The sequence below is a fragment of the Dendropsophus ebraccatus genome, chromosome 13, assembly GCF_027789765.1.
Source record: "Dendropsophus ebraccatus isolate aDenEbr1 chromosome 13, aDenEbr1.pat, whole genome shotgun sequence".
In the NCBI taxonomy this organism is placed as follows: domain Eukaryota; kingdom Metazoa; phylum Chordata; class Amphibia; order Anura; family Hylidae; genus Dendropsophus; species Dendropsophus ebraccatus.
Window position 1 is genome coordinate 10,260,874 of NC_091466.1, and position 27,298 is coordinate 10,288,171.

A 27,298-nucleotide genomic window follows, 5' to 3' on the forward strand; every position below is an offset into this window, starting at 1 on the left:
CAGTCCGTCCCTTATTGGAAGGTGCTCTAATCACTTCCTATAAATTCCAGCCCTGCCCCTCTACAGGTGTTGGAGCCTCTACTTGCTTCCCATAGCGTTTGGCCCAGCTCCCTGTTGTTCCTGACCTTAGTCCTTGTCCCTTGTTCCTGTCTTCAGTCTTTGTCCCTAGTCCTTGCCCACTGCCTTCCCATTGTTCCTGAGTCCTGTCCGCCACCTGCGAGCACGTCTACAGTCCTCTGCCTGCACTATCTCCTGCCTACTGCTCCTGCCGTCACTAGCAACCAAGCCAGGGGTAGCGACCTGGGGGTCGCCTGCCGCAGCAAGTCCATCCCGCCTTGCGGCGGGCTCTGGTGAAAACCAGCGGCCCCTTAGACTCCGCTCCCTGGTGAGGTTAGTGCTATCGCTAGTGACGGTCCAGTGGATCCACTACTCCAGGCGTTACAGTATGAAAGAAGAGGACGGACGTATATGAAGAAATGGCCGTGTCTCTTACAATCCAACCTAAGGTAATTGGTGGATGGCTGGAAATGGTCTCTCTGTTACCTCACCATGATCCCTCAGTGACACCTATCAGGGCCCGATTCCATATGGGACATATAGTAGTGCCGCTTTCCTGGCAGAGAGATGTCCATCTGTTACCCAGGTATCGTGGCCTATCTTCTCTGTCACTATAATAGAAAGCACAGAGATCAATCCCTTCCGTCTGTTCCATCCGTCCGTCCGTCTGTCTGTCTATAATGGTCTCTTCATCTCTGTACTCACCTCCTCTGTCCTTCCTCTGTCTCCAGCTCTGTCTTCCTCACTGTTAGACATAGAAGATAAATGATACATATATTAGTAAATCAGTGTATCATTCTCACCACTGTTGGGGCAGATTGTAAGGAGATTGGGGAGAATTGGTGGTCGGCCATCATACAATAGGTTTGTGCCCCCCCCCTCCCCCCAATACTCCAGCATTGTCAGCTCAGGTTTATACACTTACATGGTCTCCAGAGTCTGCAGGATGCTCAGTCCCTTCATTGTTCTTATCCTATAAAAGAAAAAACAATTCATGTAACTGGAGCTGCCCCATATGTGCCCATATATCCCCCTATAAGAGTCTACATGACTGGCACCCCCCGGTGGTGGTGATGATGATGTCAGCAGTGTTAGTTCTATGGTGTACTTACAGAACTGGCCTCTTGGAGCGCTGCACTCTCTCTTTCCACCTGTGGGGAGAAACAGGACATATCCAGGTTTGGACTATTCTATGGAGCAGTTGTCCATAGCAACCACAACACTTAATGTACTGTAAGCTTTATAACCCTATAAAATCAATGTCACCTATAATAAAAAAACAAAACAAAAAAACTTTACAGTGATATACTTACTCTTCATGTGGGTAGTAGTCCTCCTCCTCGTCGCGTTGTCTAAGCGTATCCTCTGTTCTTCACGAGATACTCCTGATGGTGGAGATAGACTTTCCCAGCGGATACGCCAGGTCGCTACCTCAGGTATACTGAGAGCCACTGGGACTGTAGGTTCAGACAGCAGGAAGCAACAGGACACCACAGCAGGAACACAGGAACCAGGTAGGACAAAGCAGGAACACTGTAACAGCAAGCAGTAAGGCAAAGCAACCACAGATACATCTTTGCAGGACCAAACGACCTCAACGCTCAGGCAGAGCACATGAGCAAGAAGCCTCCTTAAATACCCAAGACACAGGTGCGGAATAATTAAAGGGGTTGTCCGGCGATAAAAAATTATTCACAGAATAACACACATTACAAAGTTATACAACTTTGTAATGTATGTTATGTCTGTGAATGGCCCCCTTCCCCGTGTCCCACCACCCCCACCCGTGTACCCGGAAGTGTGGTGCGCTATACATTACCTGTCACGTGCCGACCACGGTCTCCGATCCTCAGCAATGACGTCTTCTTCGGGAGGCCAGGGGATCTTCCCGAGTGCCGACCGCCCTCTGCAGCGTCATCCGAAGCTCAGCCGCGATTGGCTGAGCACAGTTATGCTCAGCCAATCGCGGCTGAGCTTCGGATGACGCTGCAGAGGGTGGCCGGCACTCGTGAAGATCCGCCGGCCTCCCGAAGAAGACGTCACTGCTGACGATCGGAGACCGTGGACGACACGAGATGCGGTGAGTATAATGCACCACACTTCCGGGTCTAGCGTGGGTGGGGGGAAACACGGGGAAGGGGGCCATTCACAGACATAACATACATTACAAAGTTGTATAACTTTGTAATGTGTGTTATTCTGTGAATAATTTTTTATCGCCGGACAACCCCTTTAAGTCACTAAGCCTAAACTCTGAGAAGGAAGCGCACGCACCCCCTCTAGTGGCCGGATCTATATTACATGCAGGGGAGACATGTGGCTAGGCTCGAAGGCCTCAAGGAATGAACACTTATTTCAATAAAATAAGTTTAAAAAAAAAGACGTAGGGTTACGTCATGGAAGTCTGTCCCCAGACGACCCATGACGTAACTGTACGCCCTGGGTGTTTCTCCCGCTATGAAGCGCGCTCCGGAGCAGAGCGCGCTTCATAGGAGGTGGGGGCCGGCCGCAGTGAGCAGCCGGGACCTCACCGGTAATGACACGCTGCAGCGATCGCGCTGCCGCGTGTCATTAACCCCTTAAATGCCGCGACCGCGGCGTTTAAGTGTAAGTGACAGGGGGAGTCCCCTGTCACTTACTGATCGGGACCCCCGCAGTGTGACTGCGGGGGTCCCGATCGTTGATACGGACCGCCGGAGGTCTCTCACCTGCCTCCGTGCGGTCTGATCGGCGAGCTGCTACACTGAGCCTGCACAGGCAGGCTCAATGAGCAGATCGCCGATAACACTGATCAATGCTGTGCCTATGGCATAGCAATCATCAGTGTAGAAATCAAACTAGTGTATGTAAAAGTCCCCCAAAGGGACTTCAAATGTGTAAAAAAAAAAAAAAGTTCAAAACACTATTACACTACCCCAAAACCCCTCCCCCAATAAAAGTCTAAATCACCCCCCTATCCCATTATATAAATAAAACATATAAAAATAAATAGATAAACATATAATATACCGTAGCGTGCGTAATTGTCCGATCTATTAAAATATAACAAGCGTCATTGTGATCGGTAAACGGCGTACACGGAAAGAGGGGAAAAAGTGCGCAGATTACCGATTTTATGTTACATTATATATTTAAAAAAATCTATAAAAAGTGATCAAAACGTCCGATCTTCACAAATATGGTATTAATAAAGACTAGAGATCATGGCGGAAAAAATGACACCCCATACAGCCCCGTAGGTGAAAAAATAAAATCGTTATAAGCGTCACAATAGTCCCATTTTATTAATATTTAATTGCCAAAAGAAAGGATTTCATAAAAAAAATACATATATAACATTAGAGAATCTGTGTAACCTGCATATGGTTGTGTTCGGACTGACCTATAGAATAATAGTGTCATGTCGCTGTTACCATATAGTGCATTACGTAGACACAGGAACCCCCCAAACGTTACCATATTGCATTCTTTTTTACGATTTCACCAATTTATATCTTCATAAATAATATATTTGGGATTCCATCATACATGTTATGGTAAAATGAATGACGCCATTACACAGTACAACTATTCCTGTAACAAATAAGACATTACATGGCCTGTAGATAGAAAACTGAGAGTGCTGGAGCTCTTAGAGGGGAGGAGGGAAAACGAAAGCGCAAAGATCAAAATTTGTGCGGTCCACTGGGTCATTTTGGGCCTGGTCCTCAAAGGGTTAAAAAGAAAAACAATACTAGTTGTTCGGGAGCATCCAAACATTTTGTTGAGAAACATCAGGGGGACATTTCACCCTTTTGTTTCTATGGCATCAAGAGGGCACATAAACCTTTGAGAGGCGGTAGCCAACACAAAATATTATTGAACATGGAGGCAGAATATATTTTTAAATTAAATACAAGATTTCCCCATGGTCTTAATTTCAAAAATGATTTACTTTATCATTATACATATTAGTTGCTTCATGGTTTCATATTTTTATTTATTTCATTTGGAAATTCCATCCACATAGGCTCATATCCATTATCATATGTATTTTTGCATCATCTTACACACGGACATTTCTACATGCATATATATAATTTAATATATTGATACGTTATTATTCTGGTACTGCTCATTTCTCCATTTATTTTTATTTCATTTTTCTATATGGACATACATTATTCTATATGGACATACATTCTCTACTAATGGACATGTTTAGGGTTTGTTTATTCACATCGATAATTTTCTGCTGTCACTCATTCTGCGTTTAGATAATATATGTTGCGTTTTTGCCCTGATTTTGACTTATTGTTTCAGTTCAGTTTTGTTACTGCTTCGGACAACCCACTGTTGGTTATTACCATATAGGTACGAATCTTGTTCTTTTGTTGAGTAATAACAGGGAGTTGCCTATTATTTAATTCACGGTTTTTCCATTTAGTCCCTGTTCACACGTACCATCTTGCAGTGAGACGTTTGTCCGTTTATTCTACAAATGCACGATTTACCAGGCACTAGGGTATTATCTTTACCAGCATGAAGCTGCATGATTTAAATATATATAGTTACACATATACTAATATACCTAAGGGTCTAGTTATATACATGCTTGCAATACGCTTATAATGTTTAGCACTGGTGCCTGTGCACATTGAATTCTATTTTGCATATAGTCTCAGTAGCGCTAAGATTACTTACCCTGCAGGTGTTTTCCACACGTCATCTATGACGAGTGCACACTAGTGCTCATGATTGGTTGCTTTGTGTTTTTAACATATGCTATGTGATATGCTCATTAGACCATGATTAAGCGCGCATGCACGCGAAACGCGTAGGTCCTCGCTGTTCACCATACATGAGCTGTTTTTACTTTTTGGAATGAAATAAAGATTTTGATATTTTTTAATACGGAGTGCTGGGACCATCACTTTTTGTTACTTTCATCACGAATTGGCAGCTGGCCGAAGCCGGACCCATGCACCCTCTTTTCTTGTATGAGGATCCAATTTGACCCAGACAAGAGGTGAGATGACTACCACTATTTTCTTTGTTACTTATATAATCAGTTACTGTCACCAAAAATAACTTGATCTGTCATCTGAGAGTGGAGTAGCTACAATGGAGGCAGACCAGGCAACTGCTATGGGGCCCTTGCAGCACTGAGGTCACTTGTGTGCCGGGGGTCTGGGAGGATGCAACGCTGCAGGGCTGTGCCGGCCGCTGGGTCGTGTGAGTGTGTGAATGGGGGAGAAGGGCTATGGCAGGGTACAGGATTCATCGGGCCCTGTACAATATCTTGCTATGGGGCCCCATGAATCCTAGTTACATCTCTGTCATTGGACATGAAAATATTATTGTTCAGGTCGATCAGCCTACGGGTTCCATCTGTGGTTTGCCTACCCTTAACGAACCCCAGTTGGTCTCCTCTGATTAGGCTAGGTATTATACCAGTTAATCTATGGGCTATTAGTTTTGCAAATACTTTTATATCTCCATTTAGGAGTGAGATTGGTCGTAGGTTACCAGCCCTATCTGGGGATTTACCGGGTTTAGCAAGGGTGATTATTAATGCTTTCAACATTTCGGGTGGGAAGGACTCTGAGCTTATAATTTTATTGAACATTCTGGCTAAATAGGGTACTAATACTAACTTATGTACCCTATAATATTCATTTGTGATCCCGTCAGGCCCAGGGGACTTATTAGTTTTAAGTGTTTTTATTGTATAGGCTACTTCTTTCTCTGTTATTGGGTTAGACAGTTCTTCCAATTCCGACTCGGTAATCCTGGGGACTGTAATGCTGTCCAAAAATGATCGTATACCTGTCTTACTGGGTTGGGTACTATCATTATCAGGGCCGTCTTAACAGCATTATGGGCCCCTGGGCAGAGGTGCGAATTGGGCCCCACCCCCCGCGGCCGCCACCATCAAAACCCCCCCCATCTTTGCAACTCCGCCCCTAGCCAGTACAATTACGTACAATAAAAAATACTAATTATTGTTAACATAAACTTTAATTCACAATACAGTCTTTCAGCAGCGCAAAAACAAAAAATAACCGTGCGTGCCGCACCAAACCAGACCAGGTTGGCTTCAAAGTATCCAAAAAACGCAATGGAGACAGCACTTCCAACAGCAATCTGCAGGGTTTATTGTCACACCAGTGCAACATGTCTCATCTATACAGAATACAGGGAAACAACATGGTTCATATATAATATAATAGTCATGTTGTTGCTCCTCTGTCTATATGAGACATGTTGTTTTGCCCTTCTCTATATATATGCCAGATAACAAGCAACAAATATTACCACCGCATACTGACTAACACCACCGCTGCTACTGACTAATCCACTGTACACAGATCACTATCACCTCATCCAGTCATATAGAGGTACCCAGCTCTACACAGGTTCTGTACACCATATACATTACAGTGCAGATACATCAAGTGACTCACATGAGACGTCTTCTCTGATCGGAGTTCTTCCCTTTTCATCTTCTTTTCCATTTGCCCTGTGCCGTTATGAGAACTTCTCCGAGCCACCCCCTATAGATGGCTCCCCCCTGTATCCCCCCCTATAGATGGCTCCCCCTGTATCCCCCCTATAGATGGCTCCCCCTGTATCCCCCCCTATAGATGGCTCCCCCCTGTATCCCCCCCTATAGATGGCTCCCCCCTGTATCCCCCCCTATAGATGGCTCCCCCCTGTATCCCCCCCTATAGATGGCTCCCCCTGTACCCCCCCTGTATATGGCTCCCCCCTGTATCCCCCCCTATAGATGGCTCCCCCTGTATCCCCCCTATAGATGGCTCCCCCTGTATCCCCCCCTATAGATGGCTCCCCCCTGTATCCCCCCCTATAGATGGCTCCCCCCTGTATCAACCCCTATAGATGGCTCCCCCCTGTATCAACCCCTATAAATGGCTCCCCCCTGTATCCCCCTTTATAGATGTCTCCCCCCGTATCCCCCTCTATAGATGTCTCCCCCTTATTCCCCCCCTATAGGTGGCTCCCCCCTGTATCCCCCCCATAGATGGCTCCCCCCTGTATCCCCCCTATAGATGGCGCCCCCGTATTCCCCCCTTATAGATGGCTCCCCCTGTATCCCCCCCTATAGATGGCTCCCCCTGTATCCCCCCCTATAGATGGCTCCCCCCTGTATCCCCCCTATAGATGGCTCCCCCGTATTCCCCCCTTATAGATGGCTCCCCCCGTATTCCCCCCTTATAGATGGCTCCCCCTGTATTCCCCCTTATAGATGGCTCCCCCTGTATCCCCCCTATAGATGGCTCCCCCTTATTCCCCCCCTATAGATGGCTCCCCCCTGTATCCCCCCTATAGATGGCTCCCCCCTGTATCCCCCCTATGGATGGCTCCCCCGTATTCCCCCCTTATAGATGGCTCCCCCTGTATCCCCCCCTATAGATGGCTCCCCCTGTATCCCCCCTATAGATGGCTCCCCCCTGTATCCCCCCTATAGATGGCTCCCCCCTGTATCCCCCCTATGGATGGCTCCCCCGTATTCCCCCCTTATAGATGGCTCCCCCTGTATCCCCCCCTATAGATGGCTCCCCCTGTATCCCCCCCTATAGATGGCTCCCCCCTGTATCCCCCCTATAGATGGCTCCCCCTGTATCACCCCCTTATAGATGGCTCCCCCCTGTATCCCCCCCTATAGATGGCTCCCCCCTGTATCCCCCCCTATATATGGCTCCCCCCCTGTATCCCCCCTATAGATGGCTCCCCCGTATTCCCCCCTTATAGATGGCTCCCCCTGTATCCCCCCCTATAGATGGCTCCCCCGTATTCCCCCCTTATAGATGGCTCCCCCGTATTCCCCCCTTATAGATGGCTCCCCCGTATTCCCCCCTTATAGATGGCTCCCCCCTGCACAGCAGATAAAAAAAACAAACACCCAACTCACCTACCAGCGCTCCCCCGTCGCTGCTTCCTCTCCTCTTCTGCCCCCGGCTGATGCGTCGCTCCCTGGGGGATTCTCAGGGAGCGCACACATCCGGAAGCTCAGTGTGCGCCCAGGCCGGGACTTCCGGTACAGGAAACCCCAGCGACGCGCACTGAGGTTCCTAATGCGTGCGCTCCCGGAGAATCCCCCGGGGAGCGACGCATCAGCCGGGGCCGGATTTCCTCTTGCGACCGCAAGCAAGAAAGTGCTTGCGGTCGCAAGAGAAGGGGAAGGGGGCGCGCGCAGGGCCGTCTTACCAATTGGGCATGGGAGGCGGCAGCCTGGGGACCCTTGCGTCCTAGGGGGCCCCTGCCCGCTGTGACAGCGGGCAGGGGCCCCCTAGGACGCAAGGGCCCCCGGGCAGCCGCCTACCATGCCCAATGGGTAAGACGGCCCTGATCATTATCCCCTGTCAAATTATACAGATTTTCATAGTACCCTGCCAAACTATCCATTATTCCCTGAGGATCCATTATCTTGTTGTTATCAGTCATAAAGATATGGAATTCTTGTTTTAACTCCTTGATTATTTACTTGTTTAGCTAATATTGAAGATGGCTTATTGCCATACCAATAATGCTGAAATTTTAGCCTCTGTAGAGCAAAATTGTACTTATTCATATTTAGTTCGTGCAGATCTTGTGTTATAAATGAAATTTTATCTGCTCTTCTGATCGTAATGTTGCCTATTCAACCTGTGTAGTTCGCCCAATTCCTGTTGTAATTTTATTGTCCTATGTTGACGTTGGCGTTTATCATGTGTAGCTTGTTTTATAAAATGGCTTCTTATATAGGCCTTGTGGGCACACCATGAGGCCAGGTTCAGACTATGTAACTGTGCGGCTGTATTTGCGGCTGTAATTGTGCGGCGGTATTTTTGGTGGTTCATGCGTACGCTGGAAAGTATAGGATATACGGCTGCACAGTGCACACTATGTATGAATCTACGGCCCGATCATAAACGGACCCGTAAAAAATGAACAAGACCATTGTTTGCGGCTGGACATGCGGCCGTGGATTGACAGGCGGTCCGTACGGAGTACTTCAAAAATAGCCGGCAATGATGCCGAATGCCGATGCCTCTAATAGTTAATATATTAAATTAATAAAACACATTTTCTTTGTAATAAAGTCCCTTTCGTTGGTCAATAATTTGGCAATTAAATATACTGTTAAAATAAAGATATATAAATAAATGTATATTTATATATATATTTATTTTTTGACAGTATATTTAATTGCACAATGATGGATTCGTTAGAATTAAATTATTAAACAACGAAACTGAATTTATTTAATCGAAAATGTGTTTTCTTAATTAAATATTAATTAGTACAGGAAGCTCTATAAGCCGGTAATTCATATGCCGGCAATAGAGCATTCTGTACTAATCATCACTTAACTTTAATTAAAACATCAAATGTTTCTTCTAATTATGTTATGACAATAGCATTATTAGAAGAAACATTTAGAATTATATGTGCGCTCAGCTGATTGGCTGATCGGCTCAGCGCACATATAATGAGCCGGTCCGCAGTACAGTGACTTCATTGTGCTGCGGACCAGCAAAGAGACAACATCGGGGTGAGTATAGAGCTCTCCCCACCCCCTCCCCAGCACTGCACCCCTCCCAGCAAGGAAGGGGGGTCACTTAACCCCTTCCTTGCTGGGATGGGTGCAGTCTGACATCAGTCTGGCCCCCAAGGGGTTAAAGAAGCAGTTCACTTTTTATTTTTTTCGCCCCCCCGGGTAGCCGCTGTCATGTATACTTACAGAAGATGATCGGTGTCCCGTTCCCGTCGGTCAGTTCCGTCCCGCGGTGCCGTTCACATCGGGCGCGCGCTCACTTCCGCCGGCTGCTGCGAGTCCTCTTCTCTGCCCAGTGATTATATGCCGGAAGTCACTCGCTTCCATGCATTCTCTATGGAAGCGCGTGACTTCCGGCGTTCAAATGACAAAGGAGAGAAGAGGAGTCACAGCGCCGGCGGAAGTGAGCGCGCGCCCGATGTGAACGGCACCGCGGGACGGAACTGACCGACGGGAACGGGACACCGATCATCTTCTGTAAGTATACTTGACAGCGGCTACCCGGGGGGGGAGAAAAAAATAAAAAGTGAACTGCTTCTTTAAGGGGGATGCAATACATCCTCCCTTAACCCCTTGGGGGCCAGACTGTAAGCAGCGATCTGTAAAGATGCTGCATACTGTAAGGAGCACAACACCGCTCACAATGATGGGTGTTGTGCTCCTGTTTGTGTGTTTTTTGTGTGTTTCTCCCTTTTTGTTTTTCAGATATCGGTATCCTGTGGATTACGTCGGATTCCGTGGACTACGTCGATGACCAGCGTTTTTATTTATTTATTTTTTTTCATAAAATGGTCAATGAGGGGTGTGGGGGTGTTTTTATTTGAATAAAAAATTTTTTTAACTTGTGTCTTGTCTTTATTTCTTTACTTTATAGACTTAGTAGTGGAAGCCGTCTAATAGACGGAATCCATTACTAAGTTGGGGCCTAGTGTTAGCCGGTATAAAATGGCTAACACTAACCCCCCATTATTACCCCAGTGCCCAATGCCACCAGGGGTACTGGGAAGAGCCGGGTGCCAGTGGTCCCGGAGCATCAAAATTGGCGCTCCTGGACCGGGCGGCAGCAGGCTGGTAAGATTTAGGCTGGGGAGGGCCTAAACCAATGGCTCTTCCCACCCTGGTGTTACCAGGCTGCTGTCGTTTGGTTTTTAACCCGGCTGGTTATAAAAATAGGGGGGACCCTATGCGTTTTTTTTAATTATTTATTTATTTAAAAAAAAAAAACTTAGTAATGGACGGCTTCCACTATTAAGTCTATAAAGTAAAGAAATAAAGACAAGACACAAGTTAAAAAATTTTTTTATTCAAATAAAAACACCCCCACACCCCTCATTGACCATTTTATTAAAAAACAAAAACAAAAAAAAAACGTTGGTCATCGACGTAGTCCACGGAATCTGACGTAATCCCCAGGATACCGATATCTGAAAAACAAAAAGGGAGAAACACACAAAAAACACACAAACAGGAGCACAACACCCATCATTGTGAGCGGTGTTGTGCTCCTTACAGTATGCAGCATCTTTACAGATCGCTGCTTACAGTCTGGCCCAAAAGGGGTTAAGGGAGGATGTATTGCATCCCCCTTAACCCCTTGGGGGCCAGACTGATGTCAGACTGCACCCATCCCAGCAAGGAAGGGGTTAAGTGACCCCCCTTCCTTGCTGGGAGGGGTGCAGTGCTGGGGAGAGCTCTATACTCACCCCGATGTGTCCTCTTCGCTGGTCCGCAGCACAATGAAGTCACTGTGCTGCGGACCGGCTCATTATATGTGCGCTCAGCCGATCAGCCAATCAGCTGAGCGCACATATAATTCTAAATGTTTCTTCTAATAATGCTATTGTGATAACATAATTAGAAGAGACATTTGATGTTTTCATTAAAGTAAAGTGATGATTAGTACAGAAAGCTCTATTGCCGGCAATATGAATTAACGGCTTATGGAGCTTCCTGTACTAATTAATATTTAATTAATAAAACACATTTTCGATGAAATAAATTCAGTTTCGTTGTTCAATAATTTAATTCTAACAAATCCATCATTGTGCAATTAAATAAACTGTCAAAAAATAAATATATATATAAATATACATTTATTTATATATCTATTTATTTTAACAGTATATTTAATTGCAAAATGATGGATTCGTTTAAATTTAATTATTGAACAACGAAAGGGACTTTATTACAAAGAAAATATGTTTTATTATTTTAATATATTAACCATGAGAGACATCGGCATACTGCAGAGGATCGCAAACCCCGGTAATAGCGATTCATGTAAACTGTGTTCCCTGCTTTCCCAGATGCATCCAGAGGTGTTTGCATCACTTTCTTAAGATTTTATTTGTTATTTTTAGTTGAACCAGATTTCCAAGTAAATGACCGTATGTTTTGAGCCGCATGTCTATTTTTTCCCACGGCCGGAGTTTCATCCGCACATTTACAGCCGCATAAAAAATACAGCCGCACAGTTACATAGTGTGAACCTAGCCTAAAGTTGCATCTTTAATTTCATCATTGTTGTTAAAGAAGAAAAATTCTCTTAGTTCATCTACTGTTCTTTTTTGATACTCAGGTTGTTGCAAAATAAAGTTATTCAAGCGCCGTACGAACTGCGAGGTAGTATGGCACTGTTTATTAATTTCCAGCATAATTGGCGCATAGTCGGACCAGGTGATTGTACCTATAGCAGATGTTTTGACTTTTGCTATTGTTAGCTGATCCACGAGAAAGTAATCTATTCTTGTATATGATTTATGTGTATGAGAAAAAAAGGTAAAATCTGTCTCCATTGGGTGTTGTAATCTCCATATATCATAAATACGGTTTTTATGTAATAATGTAGCAATCGGAGTTGATTCACTAGCATTGGGATGTGATGTTATGTCTATTGAAGGCCATATGGTTTTGTTGTAGTCACCTCCCATAACTAATGAACCTTTTCTTACTGAGCTAACTAAAGAAATAAGGTGTCTCAAAAAGCTGTATTGACCTTTATTCGGGCCGTATACTGATACCAGTGTGAAAGGGACATTATTTATCATGCACACCAACACAACATAACGGCCCTTTTCATCATTATGGCTATATGGACTGAAAATGTCACTGTGTTCTTTACTGCTATCACAACACTGCCCCTTTTTACCAGTAGCTGGTGCATAAAATATATTAGGGAATTTTTTATGGTTCAATCTATGACTATCTTCCATATTTAGATGTGATTCTTGTATGAACAATACATCTGCCTGGTGGAGTTGCAGCGAACGCCTTCTCTGCTCCTAACTTTGGATTCAGAGAAGGCGTTCGACTGAGTCCATTGGGAATATCTTTTTGCAACCCTGACTAGATTTGGGCTGAAGGGCCCAATATTAAAAGCTATTATGGCTTTGTATACAGATCCATCGGCGCAGGTATACTCACCAGGTACCCTTTCAAGAACCTTTAAGATAACAAACGGGACACGGCAGGGTTGCCCTCTTTTCCCGATTATTTTTATTTTAGCAATTGAGCCGTTAGCTCAAAAAATCAGGGAAGATGAAACCATAAAGGGGATATCAACAATACAACAAGATCATCGTATAGGATTGTTCGCAGATGGCATCATACTAACCATATCAGAACCTGAGTCATCCCTACCTGCGGTGATAAAAATATTAACTGAATTCGCCAATATTAGTTATTATAAAGTAAACTTGACTAAATCATTCATTCTTAATATGGGAATACCGCACTCCATTGTTACAAAACTTAAAAATAAGTTTCCGTTTCAATGGACAGATAAATCTATACCATACTTGGGGGTGCACCTTATATATCCTGTTAATAAATTAGTAACAACTAATGGTACTTTTACACGGAGTGATAATTCGCCCGATTAACGATCTTGAATGAACAATGTTTTTTTTATAACGATCAGCGTTAAGACGGAACGATACATCGTACGGAAAAATTGTTTTGCGATCGCTTAAGCCTATCTCACACATAGGTGAAATCATTGAAAGAATGTTTACACGGAACGATCTGCGGATTTTTTGCGAACGACCAACGATAATTTAAGAACATGTTGAAAGATCAAAATGAACGATTTCTCGCTCGTCGTTTGCAGCGTTTACACGTACGATTATCGTTCAAATTCGATCGTTATCGTGCAAAAACAAACGATAAACCGTTCCGTGTAAAAGGACCATAACTTTGATCAGCTACTAAATATATTAAAGATATTATTAAGTACTCTAAGTTGGCAATAACATGGATAGGGCGAATTTCAATTATAAAAATGATGTTACTGCCAAAAATCTTATATTATTTTAGGAATCTGCCAATTCATATCCCCCAATTCTGGTTAAAACGTATTCAAAAAATAATAATGCAATATGCATGGTCAGGCCAAAAAGCGAGAGTAGGGAAAGAAATTTTATGTACACCTGTAAAATATGGAGGACTGGGGTGCCCTGATATCTCCCTTTATTATTATGCCTCAGTGTTAGAGCAGCTAAGATGGTGGTGGGTAAAAGATAATGTGAGATTATGGGTAGAATTAGAACAAAAATTTGCACAATGCTTTGATCTAAGAGCATGGGTGTGGCATACGAGATTATCTCAGAGATCCTCTTCTCATTTATCACTGACATTAGAAGCTGGTTGGAGGATTTTTAACAGTAACATAGTCAAAACAGTGTTAGTACCTACACGACCAAAAAGGATTCCACTTAGAACCATGGAATTACTGATATTAGATTCTGATTATAGTACTTGGATGGAAAAGGGAATAAAGAATCTGGGCCTTAGGGCCCTATTCCACCGGACGATTATCGTTCAGATTATCGTTAAATCGTTCGAATCTAAACGATAATCGTTCGGTTAAAATGCAGTTAATGATTAACGACCGAACGAGAAATCGTTGATCGCTTTATAAGACCTGGACCTATTTTTATAGTTGCTCGTTCGCAAAACGTTCGCATTGAATAAGACATCGTTTGGTCGTTCACAATAGATACGAACGCAATAGCGAATAAATAACGAAGAAAAAACGATCGCAAATACAATCATAAGTAACGATTAACGTTCCATGGAAATGAGTGAACGTTATCAGGTCTTTCGCAATAGCGGTCGTTTGAGATCGTTAATCGTTAACGATTATGCGAACGATAATCATCCGGTGGAATAGGGCCCTTAGTCTTAAACCATTCAGAGAAATAGCTGATGGATATGGTATCTCCAATAAAGATTTCTGAAAGTACCTTCAACTGAGGCACTGCCTTCACACGATCAAATCAAATAATTCATTATCTGATCTTAAAACAACAAAATATGAAGAATTACTATACAACTTAAAAGAAAGTCAAAAGGGCCTCGCCCTAACATATACAATTTTATCATCTCAAAGAAGATCATTTACATTTACAAAGAAATGAGAAGAGGACCTAGGTCATATATTTACACAGGATCAATGGGACCCGGTATATAGTATTCCATCTAGAGCAGGGGTACTCAACAACTTTTAGTGAAGGTCCACTTACCGGGGTCTATTGTCAGGTGAAGGTCCGAGCTGAACATCAGTAGGAAACGTGTTTTGTTACTTTGTCACAAACGTTCAACTATTTATATACAGAATTGCTGCTTATTAGCGGGAAAACTGGCATTTTTTTCTCTCTCACCAGCCCTTTGATATTAGGTACAAAGGGGGTGACTGCCCTGGTAGTATATAGCTCCCCTGTTGCTCCCCCAGTAGTGTATAGCCCCCCCTGTGCGCTCTCCCTCAGTAGTATATAGCCCCCTGTTGCTCCCCCAGTAGTATATAGCCCCCCTGTGCGCTCTCCCCCTGTAGTATATAGCCCCCTGTGAGCTCCCCCCAGTAGTATATAGCCTCCCCGTGCGCTCTCCCCCTGTAGTATATAGCCCCCTGTGAGCTCCCCCCAGTAGTATATCGCCCCCCTGTGCGCTCTCCCCCTGTAGTATATAGCCCCCTGTGCGCTGTCCCCCAGTAGTATATAGCCCCCCTGTGCTCTCCCCCTGTAGTATATAGCCCCCTGTGAGCTCCCCCCAGCAGTATATAGCCCCCCTGAGCTCCCCCCAAGTAGTATATAGCCCCCCTGTGATCTCCCCCCTGTAGTATATAGCCCCCTGTGAGCTCCCCCTGTAGTATATAGCCCCCCGTGCGCTGTCCCCCTGTAGTATATAGCCCCCTGTGAGCTCCCCCTGTAGTATATAGCCCCCCGTGCGCTGTCCCCCTGTAGTATATAGCCCCCTGTGCTCTCCCCCCCAGTAGTATATAGCCCCCTGTGAGGTCCCCCCCAGTAGTATATAGCCCCCCTTGTGCTTTCCCCCTGTAGTATATAGCCCCTGTGAGGTCCCCCCTGTAGTATATAACCCCCTGTGCGCTCCCCCCAGTAGTATATAGCCCCCTCAGTAGTATATAGCCCCCTGTGAGGTCCCCCCTGTAGTATATAGTCCACCTGTGCGCTTTCCCCTTGTAGATGCCCCCCAGACAGAAAAAAAAAAATAACAAAAACAACTCACCTAGCACCTCGTTCCCCGCTGCGGCTGTCTTCTTCTCTTCCCGTCGGTCCGGCCCCCGGCTGATACGCGCTCTCTGGGGATGTCCCGGGGATTCCCCAGCAGAGCGCGCATCAGTGACCTCAGCGTCACTTCCGGGAAGGACAGGCCGGCAGCGTACACTGAGGTCTGTGGTGCGCGCTCTGCTGGGGAATCCCCGGGACATCCCCAGAGAGCGCGTATCAGCCGGGGGCCGGACCGACACTTTCCCCAGCCCCACAGGCGTACTGACATCTAAGGACAGTACGCCTATGGGGCGGGAGGCAGTGCGGTGGGGAGCGGGACGGACCGGATCCGGGGCGGTTAGGAGGTCTGACCAGGGGTCCGGACAGCTGGCCTCCGCGGTCCGGGTTCGGACCGCGGTCCGCCAGTTGAGGACCCCTGATCTAGAGTCTCTCATTGTATTGGACACCTAGAAGCATCCCGCAAATTATTATACCGTTGGTATAGGACACCATAGAAGTTAGCAAAATTTTTTCCAAATACGTCCCTGGTATGAAGGTGCCATGAGAGAAAGAAGCAGCATAGCTAGAATATGGAAATCTAGTGAAATCCCATCTCCAACACAATTATAAACTGCAATAGCTGTGGGAACGGATGGGATTATAAGATCCCATAAACATTGGCAAAAATGGTGCATGTACTATTTGCAGCTTTACCCCAATAGAAGTTAGGATAAGGCTGCATTCACACGTTCCGGGAAGTTGTCTGTGCTCACGGATCCGTGCGCACGGACAATTTTACAGCCCATTGCTTTCTATGGGGCTATTCAGATGTTCTGTGATTTCACGGATCCGTGATTCGTTCCGTTAAAAAATAGGACATGTCATTACTCGGAACGGATGCACGGAAAGGATTCCCCAAAGAAATCAATGAAATCCGTGTTTTTCACGGATGTGACATCCGTGTTCATCCGTGATAAACACGGATGTGATGTAATCAATGTAATTTAAAATGCTGTAAGACAGATCCGTGAAAAAAACGGACACGGATACAAAACGGATGCAAAACGGACTGTTTTGCACGGATCACGGAGGTAGCTGCCGGACCACAATCACAGACCGGGAAAATCACTGAATGTGTGAATGCAGCCTAAGAAACATAAAAATTAAGGTAAAATATACTGAGCATTAGTGATATATAAAGTAGCAGGCTAACATAGAGAATCTGATGTCGGGGGGGGGGGGGACTAAGAGTATTGCTTATAATTGTTTATGTGTTTGCTTCGTATCATGAATATAGGGTATATACCTTATTGATGTAAAATTTTGTTAAAGGGAACCTGTCACCCCTCGTACCGGGGTGACAGGCTCCCGACCCCCCGTTAGAGACCCCTATACTTACCTCATCCCGCCGGGTCCCGCTTCTGGATTCGGTCGGGTCCCGGAGATCTCAGCCGCTGCAGCCCGGCGCGCGCGCTGAGAGATGAGTCCAACACCCATAGAGAATGACAGGAGAGTCCAGCGCTCCGTCATTCTCTATGAGCGTTGGACTCATCTCTCAGCGCGCGCGCCGGGCTGCAGCGGCTGAGATCTCCGGGACCCGACCGAATCCAGAAGCGGGACCCGGCGGGATGAGGTAAGTATAGGGGTCTCTAATGGGGGGTCGGGAGCCTGTCACCCCGGCACGGGGGGTGACAGGTTCCCTTTAAGTTTGAAAATTAATAAAAAATTTAAATCACAAAAAAAATTTTTTTTTAAATCAAGATTGGATGGATGGATGGAATTACCAGGTGGATAAAGAACAGAAGTATATCTCTCTAATCTAGTAGTCTCGTTTATTTTTAGTTTAATTATTTATTTATTTTCTTGGCTGTTTTCTTTCCCTTTTGTGTTTTTTTTTTTTTCCCCCCTTTCTCTTTCCTCTTCTTTGGGGGGTGAAATGTAGGCAAGGGGAGCGGAGCTCTGTTGAGGGACAACCGAGTCTGCTGGCTAAGTGTTGACTTTATAATTTTTTAATTAAGTTAGTTTGTTGTGCTCTCCCGACGGTGTCTGGATTCTGCGGTTAGTATAGTGGTAAGATATAGTGGTGGTGTTAGTAAACTGGGATATATTGTTGGTAAGGGGAAGATTTTAGATCCTGGTAAAGGGATGGATTGAGCCCCCTGGTGAAATCCCCTCCGGATCATATTGCTGTTTGGTTATGGGTTATAATGGATGGTAATGAACTAGACCGGGTATATTTAGCTGATGGAGATAGTATGGGGTAGGATGTGGATCATTGAGGTTTTAACATGATTTTGTACTATGAAAATTTTATAAAATAAAAAAAACCACTGGGCTTTATTGGTATCCAGGCAACCAACACGTACTAGGCGTCACTGATATCTAGGCAATCACAGGTATTACAAATCACTGGTATCCAGGCAACCACAGGTAATACACATCACTGGTATCCAGGCAACCATGGGTACAAGGCATAACTGGTATCCAGGCAACCACAGGTAGTAGGCATCGCTGGTATCCAGGCAACCACAGGTACTAGTCACTGGTATCAAGGCAACCGCTGGGCTTTATTGGTATCCAGGCAACCACAAGTACTAGACCTCACTGGTATCCGGGCAACCACAGATACTAGGCATCACTGGTATCCAAGCAACCACTGGTACTGGGCTTTATTGGTATCCAGGCAACCACAGGTACCAGGCATCACCTGTATCCAGGCAACCATTGGTGCTAGGCTTCACTGGTATCCAGGCAACCATAGGTGCTAGGCTTCACTGGTATCCAGGCAACCATAGGTGCTAGGCTTCACTGGTATCCAGGCAACCATAGGTACTAAGCAACACTGGTATCCAGGCAACCACAGGTATCTGGTTTTATTGGTATCCAGGCAACCACAGGTACTAGGCCTCACTGGTATGCAGGCAACAACTGGGCATTACTGGTATCCAGTCAACCACAGGTAGTAGTCATCACCGGTTTCCAGGCAACCACAGGTAGTAGTCATCACCGGTTTCCAGGCAACCACAGGTATAAGGCATTAATGGTATCCAGGCAACCACTGGTCGTAGGCATCACTGGTATCTAGGCAACCACTGGTAGTAGGCATCACTGGTATCTAGGCAACCACAGGTACTAGGCTTTATACATAGGTTCTATAATCGAGAATAGGAACTATATTAAAAGGAATATATAAATAATTTGGGCCAGAGTTCCCCTTTAATCATTCTATCTTATGTTCTATAGACTATAGCACAGGCTGCCAGGGTATGATGGGAGTTGTAGTGTGCAGCAGGCTGGGGATAGAGGATCACACGATCACCATGGTTGGTAGCTACCATGTCATTTACTGATGGAAGCTACCCCCCCCCCCTCCCCCGTACAGCCAAAACAATCTGTACCCCACAATATGACTATAAAGCTGGTTTCACACGCTGTAACTGTGCGGCTGTATTTTTTATGCGGCTGTAAATGTGCGGGTGAAACTCCGGCCGTGGGAAAAAATAGACATGCGGCTCAAAACATACGGTCATTTACTTGGAAATCTGGTTCAACTAAAAATAACAAATAAAATGTTAAGAAAGTGATGCAAACACCTCTGGATGCATCTGGGAAAGCAGGGAACACAGTTTACATGAATCGCTATTACCGGGGTTTGCGATCCTCTGCACTATAGCCGATGTGTCTCATGGTTAATATATTGAATTAATAAAACACATTTTCTGTCTAATAAAGTCCCTTTTATTGTTCAATAATTAAATGTAAACGATTCCATCATTTTGCAATTAAATATACTGTTAAAATAAATATATATATAAATAAATGTATATTTATATATATATTTATTTTTTGACAGTATATTTAATTGCACAATGATGGATTCGTTAGAATTAAATTATTGAACAAAGAAACTGTATTTATTTAAACGAAAATGTGTTTTATTCATGAAATATTAATTAGTACAGAAAGCTCTATTAGCCGGTAATTCATATGCCGGCAATAGAGCATTCTGTACTAATCATCACTTTACTTTAATGAAAACATCAAATGTTTCTTCTAATTATGTTATCACAATAACATTATTAGAAGAAACATTTAGAATTATATGTGCGCTCAGCTGATTGGCTGTTCGGCTGAGCGCACATATAATGAGCCGGTCCGCAGTACAGTGACTTCATTGTGCTGCGCACCAGCGAAGAGGACACATCGGGGTGAGTATAGAGCTCTCCCCACCCCCTCCCCGGCACTGCACCCCTCCCAGCAAGGAAGGGGGGGTCAGTTAACCCCTTCCTTGCTGGGATGGGTGCAGTCTGACATCAGTCTGGCCCCCAGGGGGTTAAGGGGGATGCAATACATCCTCCCTTAACCCCTTGGGGGCCAGACTGTAAGCAGCGATCTGTAAAGATGCTGCATACTGTAAGGTGCACAACACCGCTCACAATGATGGGTGTTGTGCTCCTGTTTGTGTGTTTTTTGTGTGTTTCTCCCTTTTTGTTTTTCAGATATCGGTATCCTGTGGATTACGTCGGATTCCGTGGACTACGTCGATGACCAGCGGTTGTTCTTTGAATTTTTTAAATAAAATGGTCAATGAGGGGTGTGGGGGTGTTTTTATTTGAATAAAAAAATTTGTAAACTTGTGTCTTGTCTTTATTTCTTTACTTTTTAGACTTAGTAGTGGAAGCCGTCTAATAGACGGAATCCATTACTAATTTGGGGCCTAGTGTTAGCCGGTATAAAATGGCTAACACTAACCCCCTATTATTACCCCAGTACCCAATGCCACCAGGGGTACTGGGAAGAGCCGGGTGCCAGTGGTCCCGGAGCGTCAATATTGGCGCTCCTGGACCGGGCGGCAGCAGGCTGGTAAGATTTAGGCTGGGGAGGGCCTAAACCAATGGCTCTTCCCACCCTGGTGTTACCAGGCTGCTGTCGTTTGGTTTTTAACCCGGCTGGTTATAAAAATAGGGGGGACCCTATGCGAATTTTTTTTTAAATAAATAAATAATTAAAAAAAAACGCATAGGGTCCCCCCTATTTTTATAACCAGCCGGGTTAAAAACCAAACGACAGCAGCCTGGTAACACCAGGGTGGGAAGAGCCATTGGTTTAGGCCCTCCCCAGCCTAAATCTTACCAGCCTGCTGCCGCCCGGTCCAGGAGCGCCAATTTTGACGCTCCGGGACCACTGGCACCCGGCTCTTCCCAGTACCCCTGGTGGCATTGGGTATTGGGGTAATAATGGGGGGTTAGTGTTAGCCATTTTATACCGGCTAACACTAGGCCCCAACTTAGTAATGGATTCCATCTATTAGACGGCTTCCACTACTAAGTCTAAAAAGTAAAGAAATAAAGACAAGACACAAGTTTACAAATTTTTTTATTCAAATAAAAACACCCCCACACCCCTCATTGACCATTTTATTTAAAAAATTCAAAGAACAACCGCTGGTCATCGACGTAGTCCACGGAATCCGACGTAATCCACAGGATACCGATATCTGAAAAACAAAAAGGGAGAAACACACAAAAAACACACAAACAGGAGCACAACACCCATCATTGTGAGCGGTGTTGTGCACCTTACAGTATGCAGCATCTTTACAGATCGCTGCTTACAGTCTGGCCCCCAAGGGGTTAAGGGAGGATGTATTGCATCCCCCTTAACCCCCTGGGGGCCAGACTGATGTCAGACTGCACCCATCCCAGCAAGGAAGGGGTTAACTGACCCCCCCTTCCTTGCTGGGAGGGGTGCAGTGCCGGGGAGGGGGTGGGGAGAGCTCTATACTCACCCCGATGTTGTCTCTTTGCTGGTCCGCAGCACAATGAAGTCACTGTACTGCGGACCGGCTCTTTATATCTGCGCTCAGCCGATCAGCCAATCAGCTGAGCGCACATATAATTCTAAATGTTTCTTCTAATAATGCTATTGTCATAACATAATTAGAAGAAACATTTGATGTTTTCATTAAAGTAAAGTGATGATTAGTACAGAATGCTCTATTGCCGGCAATATGAATTAACGGCTTATGGAGCTTCCTGTACTAATTAATATTTAATGAATAAAACACATTTTCTTGGAAATAAATTCAGTTTCGTTTGTCAATAATTTAATTCTAACGAATCCATCATTGTGCAATTAAATATACTGTCAAAAAATAAATATATAGATAAATATACATTTATTTATATATCTATTTTTTTTAACAGTATATTTAATTGCAAAATGATGGATTCGTTAGAAATAAATTATTGATCAACGAAAGTGTCTTGATTACAAATAAAATGTCTTTGATTAATTTAATATAGTAACTATTAGAGGCATCGGCATTCGGCATCATTGCCGGCTATTTTTGAAGTACTCCGTACGGACCGCCTGTCAATCCTCGGCCGCATGTCCAGCCGCAAATAATGGTCTTGTTCATTTTTTACGGGTCCGTTTACGATAGGGCCGTAGATTCATACATAGTGTGCACTGTGCAGCCGCATATCCTATACTTCCCAGCATACACACGAACCACCAAAAATACCGCCGCACAATTACAGCCGCAAATACAGCCGCACTCTTACAACGTGTGAATCGAGGGCAACAGCGCAAACAACCAGCGCAGCAGGAAGAGGGTGAGAAGCCAACAAAAGGCGATCAGTGATAATAGATAACAATCCCATCACACAGGAGGGATAAAACGATGCGACGAGGATGGGATTCGAACCCACGCGTGCAGAGCACAATGGATTAGCAGTCCATCGCCTTAACCACTCGGCCACCTCGTCATGTGGAAGGAAGCGCGGCCGCAGCTCTCTACAGCGTCCGCCTCACACTACCGAGCCGCAGCCCCGCCGCCACACTGCTCACACCTAACCGCTAGGACGGTGCGGTACCGCACACACAGCTACACGCGTTATGTACACAGCCGCCCCCGGCTCTCAGTACTGCACAGCGGCGGAGACGGCCACACATGACAGAAAGTTATCAGCGTCTACTGAGCATGCGCAAGGACAGGGGCGGAAACAGGCCGCGCGCCAGCCAATCAGCAGGCAGTGGGCGTGTCCAGCTGCGGGAAACACTGGCGGGTGAATTCAAAAATGGAGCCGGCGCCTCCTGTGTGACCGTTTCGTACACGTCAGGAAGCTGGAGAAGTAAAGTGCGGCGGCTCCCGGTCCTAGAGGGGGAAGGGAGACTGTGCTCACCGGGCCGGTACTTACCGTATGTGTTAAAGGTAGGAGCGCAGCTGAGCGGTAACGCCTGTGTGTACTGCTCCGTACAGACCTTGTGTGGGGGAGAGGACCGGGCCCTGTGTACAGCTCTGAGGTGCGCTCTGCAGACGCGACAGGACCCTGTAAATGCGGTATTATATGTACGCGTAGTTATACAAATAAAGTGTATACAAAAAAACCTGGCGCTTCTCAGCCAATCACGGCGCAGCTTTCTGTTCATATTCTATTCGTGTCAGATTAAAGCTGCCCGGTGATTGGTTGGTATGAAGCTGACTAATAGGAAACACGGTTTTATCCAGCCAATCACAGAGCAGCTTTTTACTCACGCACTAAAGAAAGCTGCGCCGTGATTGGTTGTTATGGGCAACAGTAAGTTATGCCCAACAGAGACCAGGTAAATATAACACACGTGTCAACAAACTTTATTATACTAGACAAGGACAGTGTAATCCCTAGTAATAAAAGCATTTGTGAATTTTAGTAATGGAGCAGTGGTGGAGCCTGGCAGCGGCTTATGAACCGCGCACGGGCAGCATGAGACTCCTCAGGCCCCTTATCACATTGGTCTATGAAACGCTGCGGCATTGGCGCTCACACTGTGTATTTTGAGGCACAAAAAGGCTCTAGAAGTCAAATGGGCCTTGAATGTTTTTGAGCTTTTTTTTTTTTTTTTTTTTTTTTGTCATATTTTGGTGCATTTTATGTGTTTGAGGTCTTTGGTTGCAGATTTTAAGTGTTTAAAACACTTTGCCATGGTAAAATTTAGCAACTTTTTTTTTTTTGTGTGTAAAATGGCCGTATTACATATAATATAAGTGTGGTGCTGGGTGTTGTCTGGTGGTCGGCTTTTTATAAAGTAGAAGACTGGGCAGAGTTTCTCTTTTTTTTCCACAAGTGCCTTGGAGGGGGAGCATAAAAGAAATAACATTCTCTCACCTCCCCTGCTCCAGCCCTGGTGGCCGCATACCTCCGCTCTGGTCCCCTGGCCTATTCCTGGTCTGAGCGGGACCCAGGTTGTGATGTGTCAGCTCAGCCAGTCACCAGCTGTAGTGGGGTCCCCCCTTGGCTGCAGACTAGCTAAGCGGACCTGACACATCACAACCCGGGTCCGGCTCAGACCAGGAATAGGCCAGGGGACCAGAGCGGAGGTATGCGGCCACCAGGGCTGGAGCAGCAAAGTTGAGAGAATGTTATTTTATCCTCCCCCTCCCAAGCACTTGTGGGAAAAAAGAGGTCTGCCCAGACTTCACTTTTAATATATTGCTGTTGGTGCATATGAAACAATCAGGCTATGTTTACACACAGTATAACAATGGCCGTTGTTATACAGGCCAAACACCGACCAGAACTTTTCTTTTCATACGGCCCACACACACAGGTACAAACACACACAGCAGATACGCAGCAGATTTGATGCTGTGTTCAGTTATTTAGATCTAATCTGCTGCGTATTGCAGCAGTAAATACGCAGCGTATATGCCGTGTGTTTGCACCCTTAAGGAGTAAAGAAACTGCGTGTTCCCATTGAATGAATTAGTTCAGTAGGTGGGAGGGCATAAACAGGTGTAAAATGGGGATTTTCTTATGACCGGTTCCCTGTTTATAGTATGTTCCTGACTTTGGCTTAAAAAAATCTGTCAGATAAATCTGCCTGTGTAAACGCACCATCAGGCTTTACAATACTCTACAATTAACTATATGTGAGTATAACCTTGCAGAGGAGTCCCAGTTCTAACAGCCAGGGCTCCCAGTCATCAGGGTGCGTCCCCTGTGACTCCTCTAAGCCCTGATTGACAGATCTCTAAGTATAAGGGTGCCTTTACACAGAGATATTTATCTGACAGATTATTTAAGCCAAAATCAGGAATGGATTTGAGAATCTCAGTCTTTCCTTTATGACCTGTTCTGTTTGTCTGTTCCTGGCTTTGGCTTCAAAAATCTGTCAGATAAATCTGTGTAAAGGCTGGTGGGACAGTGAAAAGCCAGCATAGACCACACACTGCCAGTGTTCTATCTATGGCTACTCTGAAACACCACAGCGTTGGTAATGGCAGGTTTCCTTTAAATAGGCACTGTCTATGAAAAAAAAAATAAACTTTAGACACTGATCTTTAGATTAAGGGTAGAGAAGCGCATGCTAGCTATGTTCTTCCTCGGAGTCACATGACCGAGGCTGGATCCTGATGTACGTCAATGGGAGAATCCTGGCACAGAGTGCAGGGAGATGGCGCTCAACCATGTGCTCCCCTTCTCGCTTTATTAAGTGATAGGTCGGGATCTGAACACTCCGGACCCGACCTACCAGACCTGTTGACATCTCTACAAAATAAGAGTCCATTGTGGGAGTGACATGTAACGCTTCGTACACGGTGTTGAATAAAGCGGCAGGGATCTTACTGCATTTTAGAGCTGAGCACCTTCTCAGAGGACTCTAAAGGCCCTATTACACAAAGTGAATATTGTCCGTAACCAACTATTATGGCCGATAATTGCTTTGTGTGATAGAAGACAACGATCAGGCAACAGGCTAAAATAGCGACAATCTGACAATCCCCTGAGCAGCCTCCCCGCGACACCCCTCCCCCCCCCCCCCCCACCAGCTCTTATACGTTCCTCTTCACTTGTTGTTGGTGAGTGTAATAGCACCTGCAGCAGGAGGGGCGCCAAGGAGCAAGCCTGACAGGTTGGTGCTCGCTTGCTCTCCACATTGCCCCGTGTAATAGGGACTTGATGACACTGTCCACCCCCCTTTTTGAATTCTGACGTCTCTACACAGGTGTAAAGGGGAAATTTAGCAGTTTTCATACCTTATTTTATATCATACGTCATGGTGCTTGTTTCAGTGAAAAGTCATCTTTTATCTGCGGATTGTGCGGATCTGTGACGTGACGTCATCGGCACTTAGGTCCCGCCCCTCGTTGGCCATGGGAACAGGCCAGCCTAAAGGTCTAGGCCCCACTCCCTCTTGGTTGGACCATACCAATGGTTAATGAGGGCCTATGTGCCGATGATGTTGCGGGGCCAATGGTGGTGGTGTGGGCGGGGCTAAGTACCACATCCGCCGTGAAGCCCCGCCCAGATAGCACAATCCGCAGATGATAAAAGATCACTTTTTACTGTAACAAACATAATGACGTATGATATAAAATAGGTATGAAAACTGCTAAATTTACCCTTTACACCTGTGTAGGGTAACAGTGTCAGCGACTGTCACTTTAAGTCCCAGACAGTTCATTTTTGTGCACCTAACAGTTCTACACCAGTGATCTCCAACCTATGGTTTTCTAGCTGTTACAGGACTACAACACCCAGCATCCTCTGACAGCGGCTGGGGAATACTGGGAGTTGTGTTTTTGCAATGACGGGAGAGCCACAGGTTGTAGACCATTGCGGTAATGCTGTATAGGTGTGTTTCGTTAGTGTATAAACAACGCTCTGCAGTGTTTGGCTGTGATCACGTTCTGTTCTGGTCATTTCTAACACGCCTGTAATTCTTTGTACAGCGCACCAGCAAACACGAGACAATATGGACGGCAACGCTACCTCGCAGAGCGGGTGAGTACTAGTTTCTGTATGAGAAACCTGTGGCCTCTGGGTGGGATGAGATGGCCCCCTCTATCAAGTTAGAACCCCTGTTATAGTACGGGAAGATGGGTTTCATAAATCACACATACGTTACTGTTCACATGATGATAATGATGCATTTCTCTTTTTGTCTTCCAGTGAGCTGCCCGAGCGAGCCCATCGGAGGAGACTTTCTTCTGTATGTTTCTTGTCTGGCGGCATGCTTTCTGTCTGTTTATATATGCATGGTCTTATGATAGGCCCCACTGACTAAAGGGTCCTTTTACGTTATGTGATGTTTAGCTGTCCGTGGCTGCAAAAAAGTGGCATCGCTGTATCGTTCGTGCGGCCATTAATATTTGTTGCTATCATTTACATGTGCGACCGAAAATGATAGATTCTACTGGTAATCAAAAGCT

The 27,298-nt window shown here is 45.4% G+C and overlaps 1 protein-coding gene, 1 long non-coding RNA gene and 1 other non-coding gene across 7 annotated transcripts in view; 1 reads left to right on the top strand and 2 right to left on the bottom strand.

Annotated features, from left to right (window-relative positions):
* Positions 1–379: 379 nt before the first annotated feature.
* Positions 380–1,708, bottom strand: LOC138770890 (uncharacterized). The gene is made up of 4 exons (XR_011359523.1): positions 1,170–1,708; positions 983–1,030; positions 763–802; positions 380–668 (listed from the first exon to the last, which is right to left on the bottom strand). It is a non-coding gene; the product is annotated as an uncharacterized lncRNA (long non-coding RNA).
* A 21,081-nt stretch (positions 1,709–22,789) lies between these two features.
* TRNAS-GCU (transfer RNA serine (anticodon GCU)) lies at positions 22,790–22,871 on the bottom strand. Its single transcript has one exon. It is a non-coding gene; the product is annotated as a tRNA-Ser (tRNA).
* Positions 22,872–23,114: 243 nt separating this feature from the next.
* KNL1 (kinetochore scaffold 1) overlaps positions 23,115–27,298 on the top strand; it is a 30,317-nt gene continuing 26,133 nt past the window's right edge. For 3 of the 5 annotated variants that reach the window (XM_069950172.1, XM_069950176.1, XM_069950177.1), the window contains exons 1-3: positions 23,115–23,317; positions 26,819–26,870; positions 27,039–27,078. In XM_069950172.1, the coding sequence (XP_069806273.1) occupies positions 26,842–26,870; positions 27,039–27,078 (69 nt within the window). In that variant the 5' untranslated portion in view covers positions 23,115–23,317; positions 26,819–26,841. Of the gene's footprint in view, positions 23,318–23,663; positions 23,710–23,809; positions 24,071–26,818; positions 26,871–27,038; positions 27,079–27,298 lie in introns of those variants that run through there. The other 2 variants (XM_069950175.1, XM_069950174.1) reach the window with 2 other exon arrangements.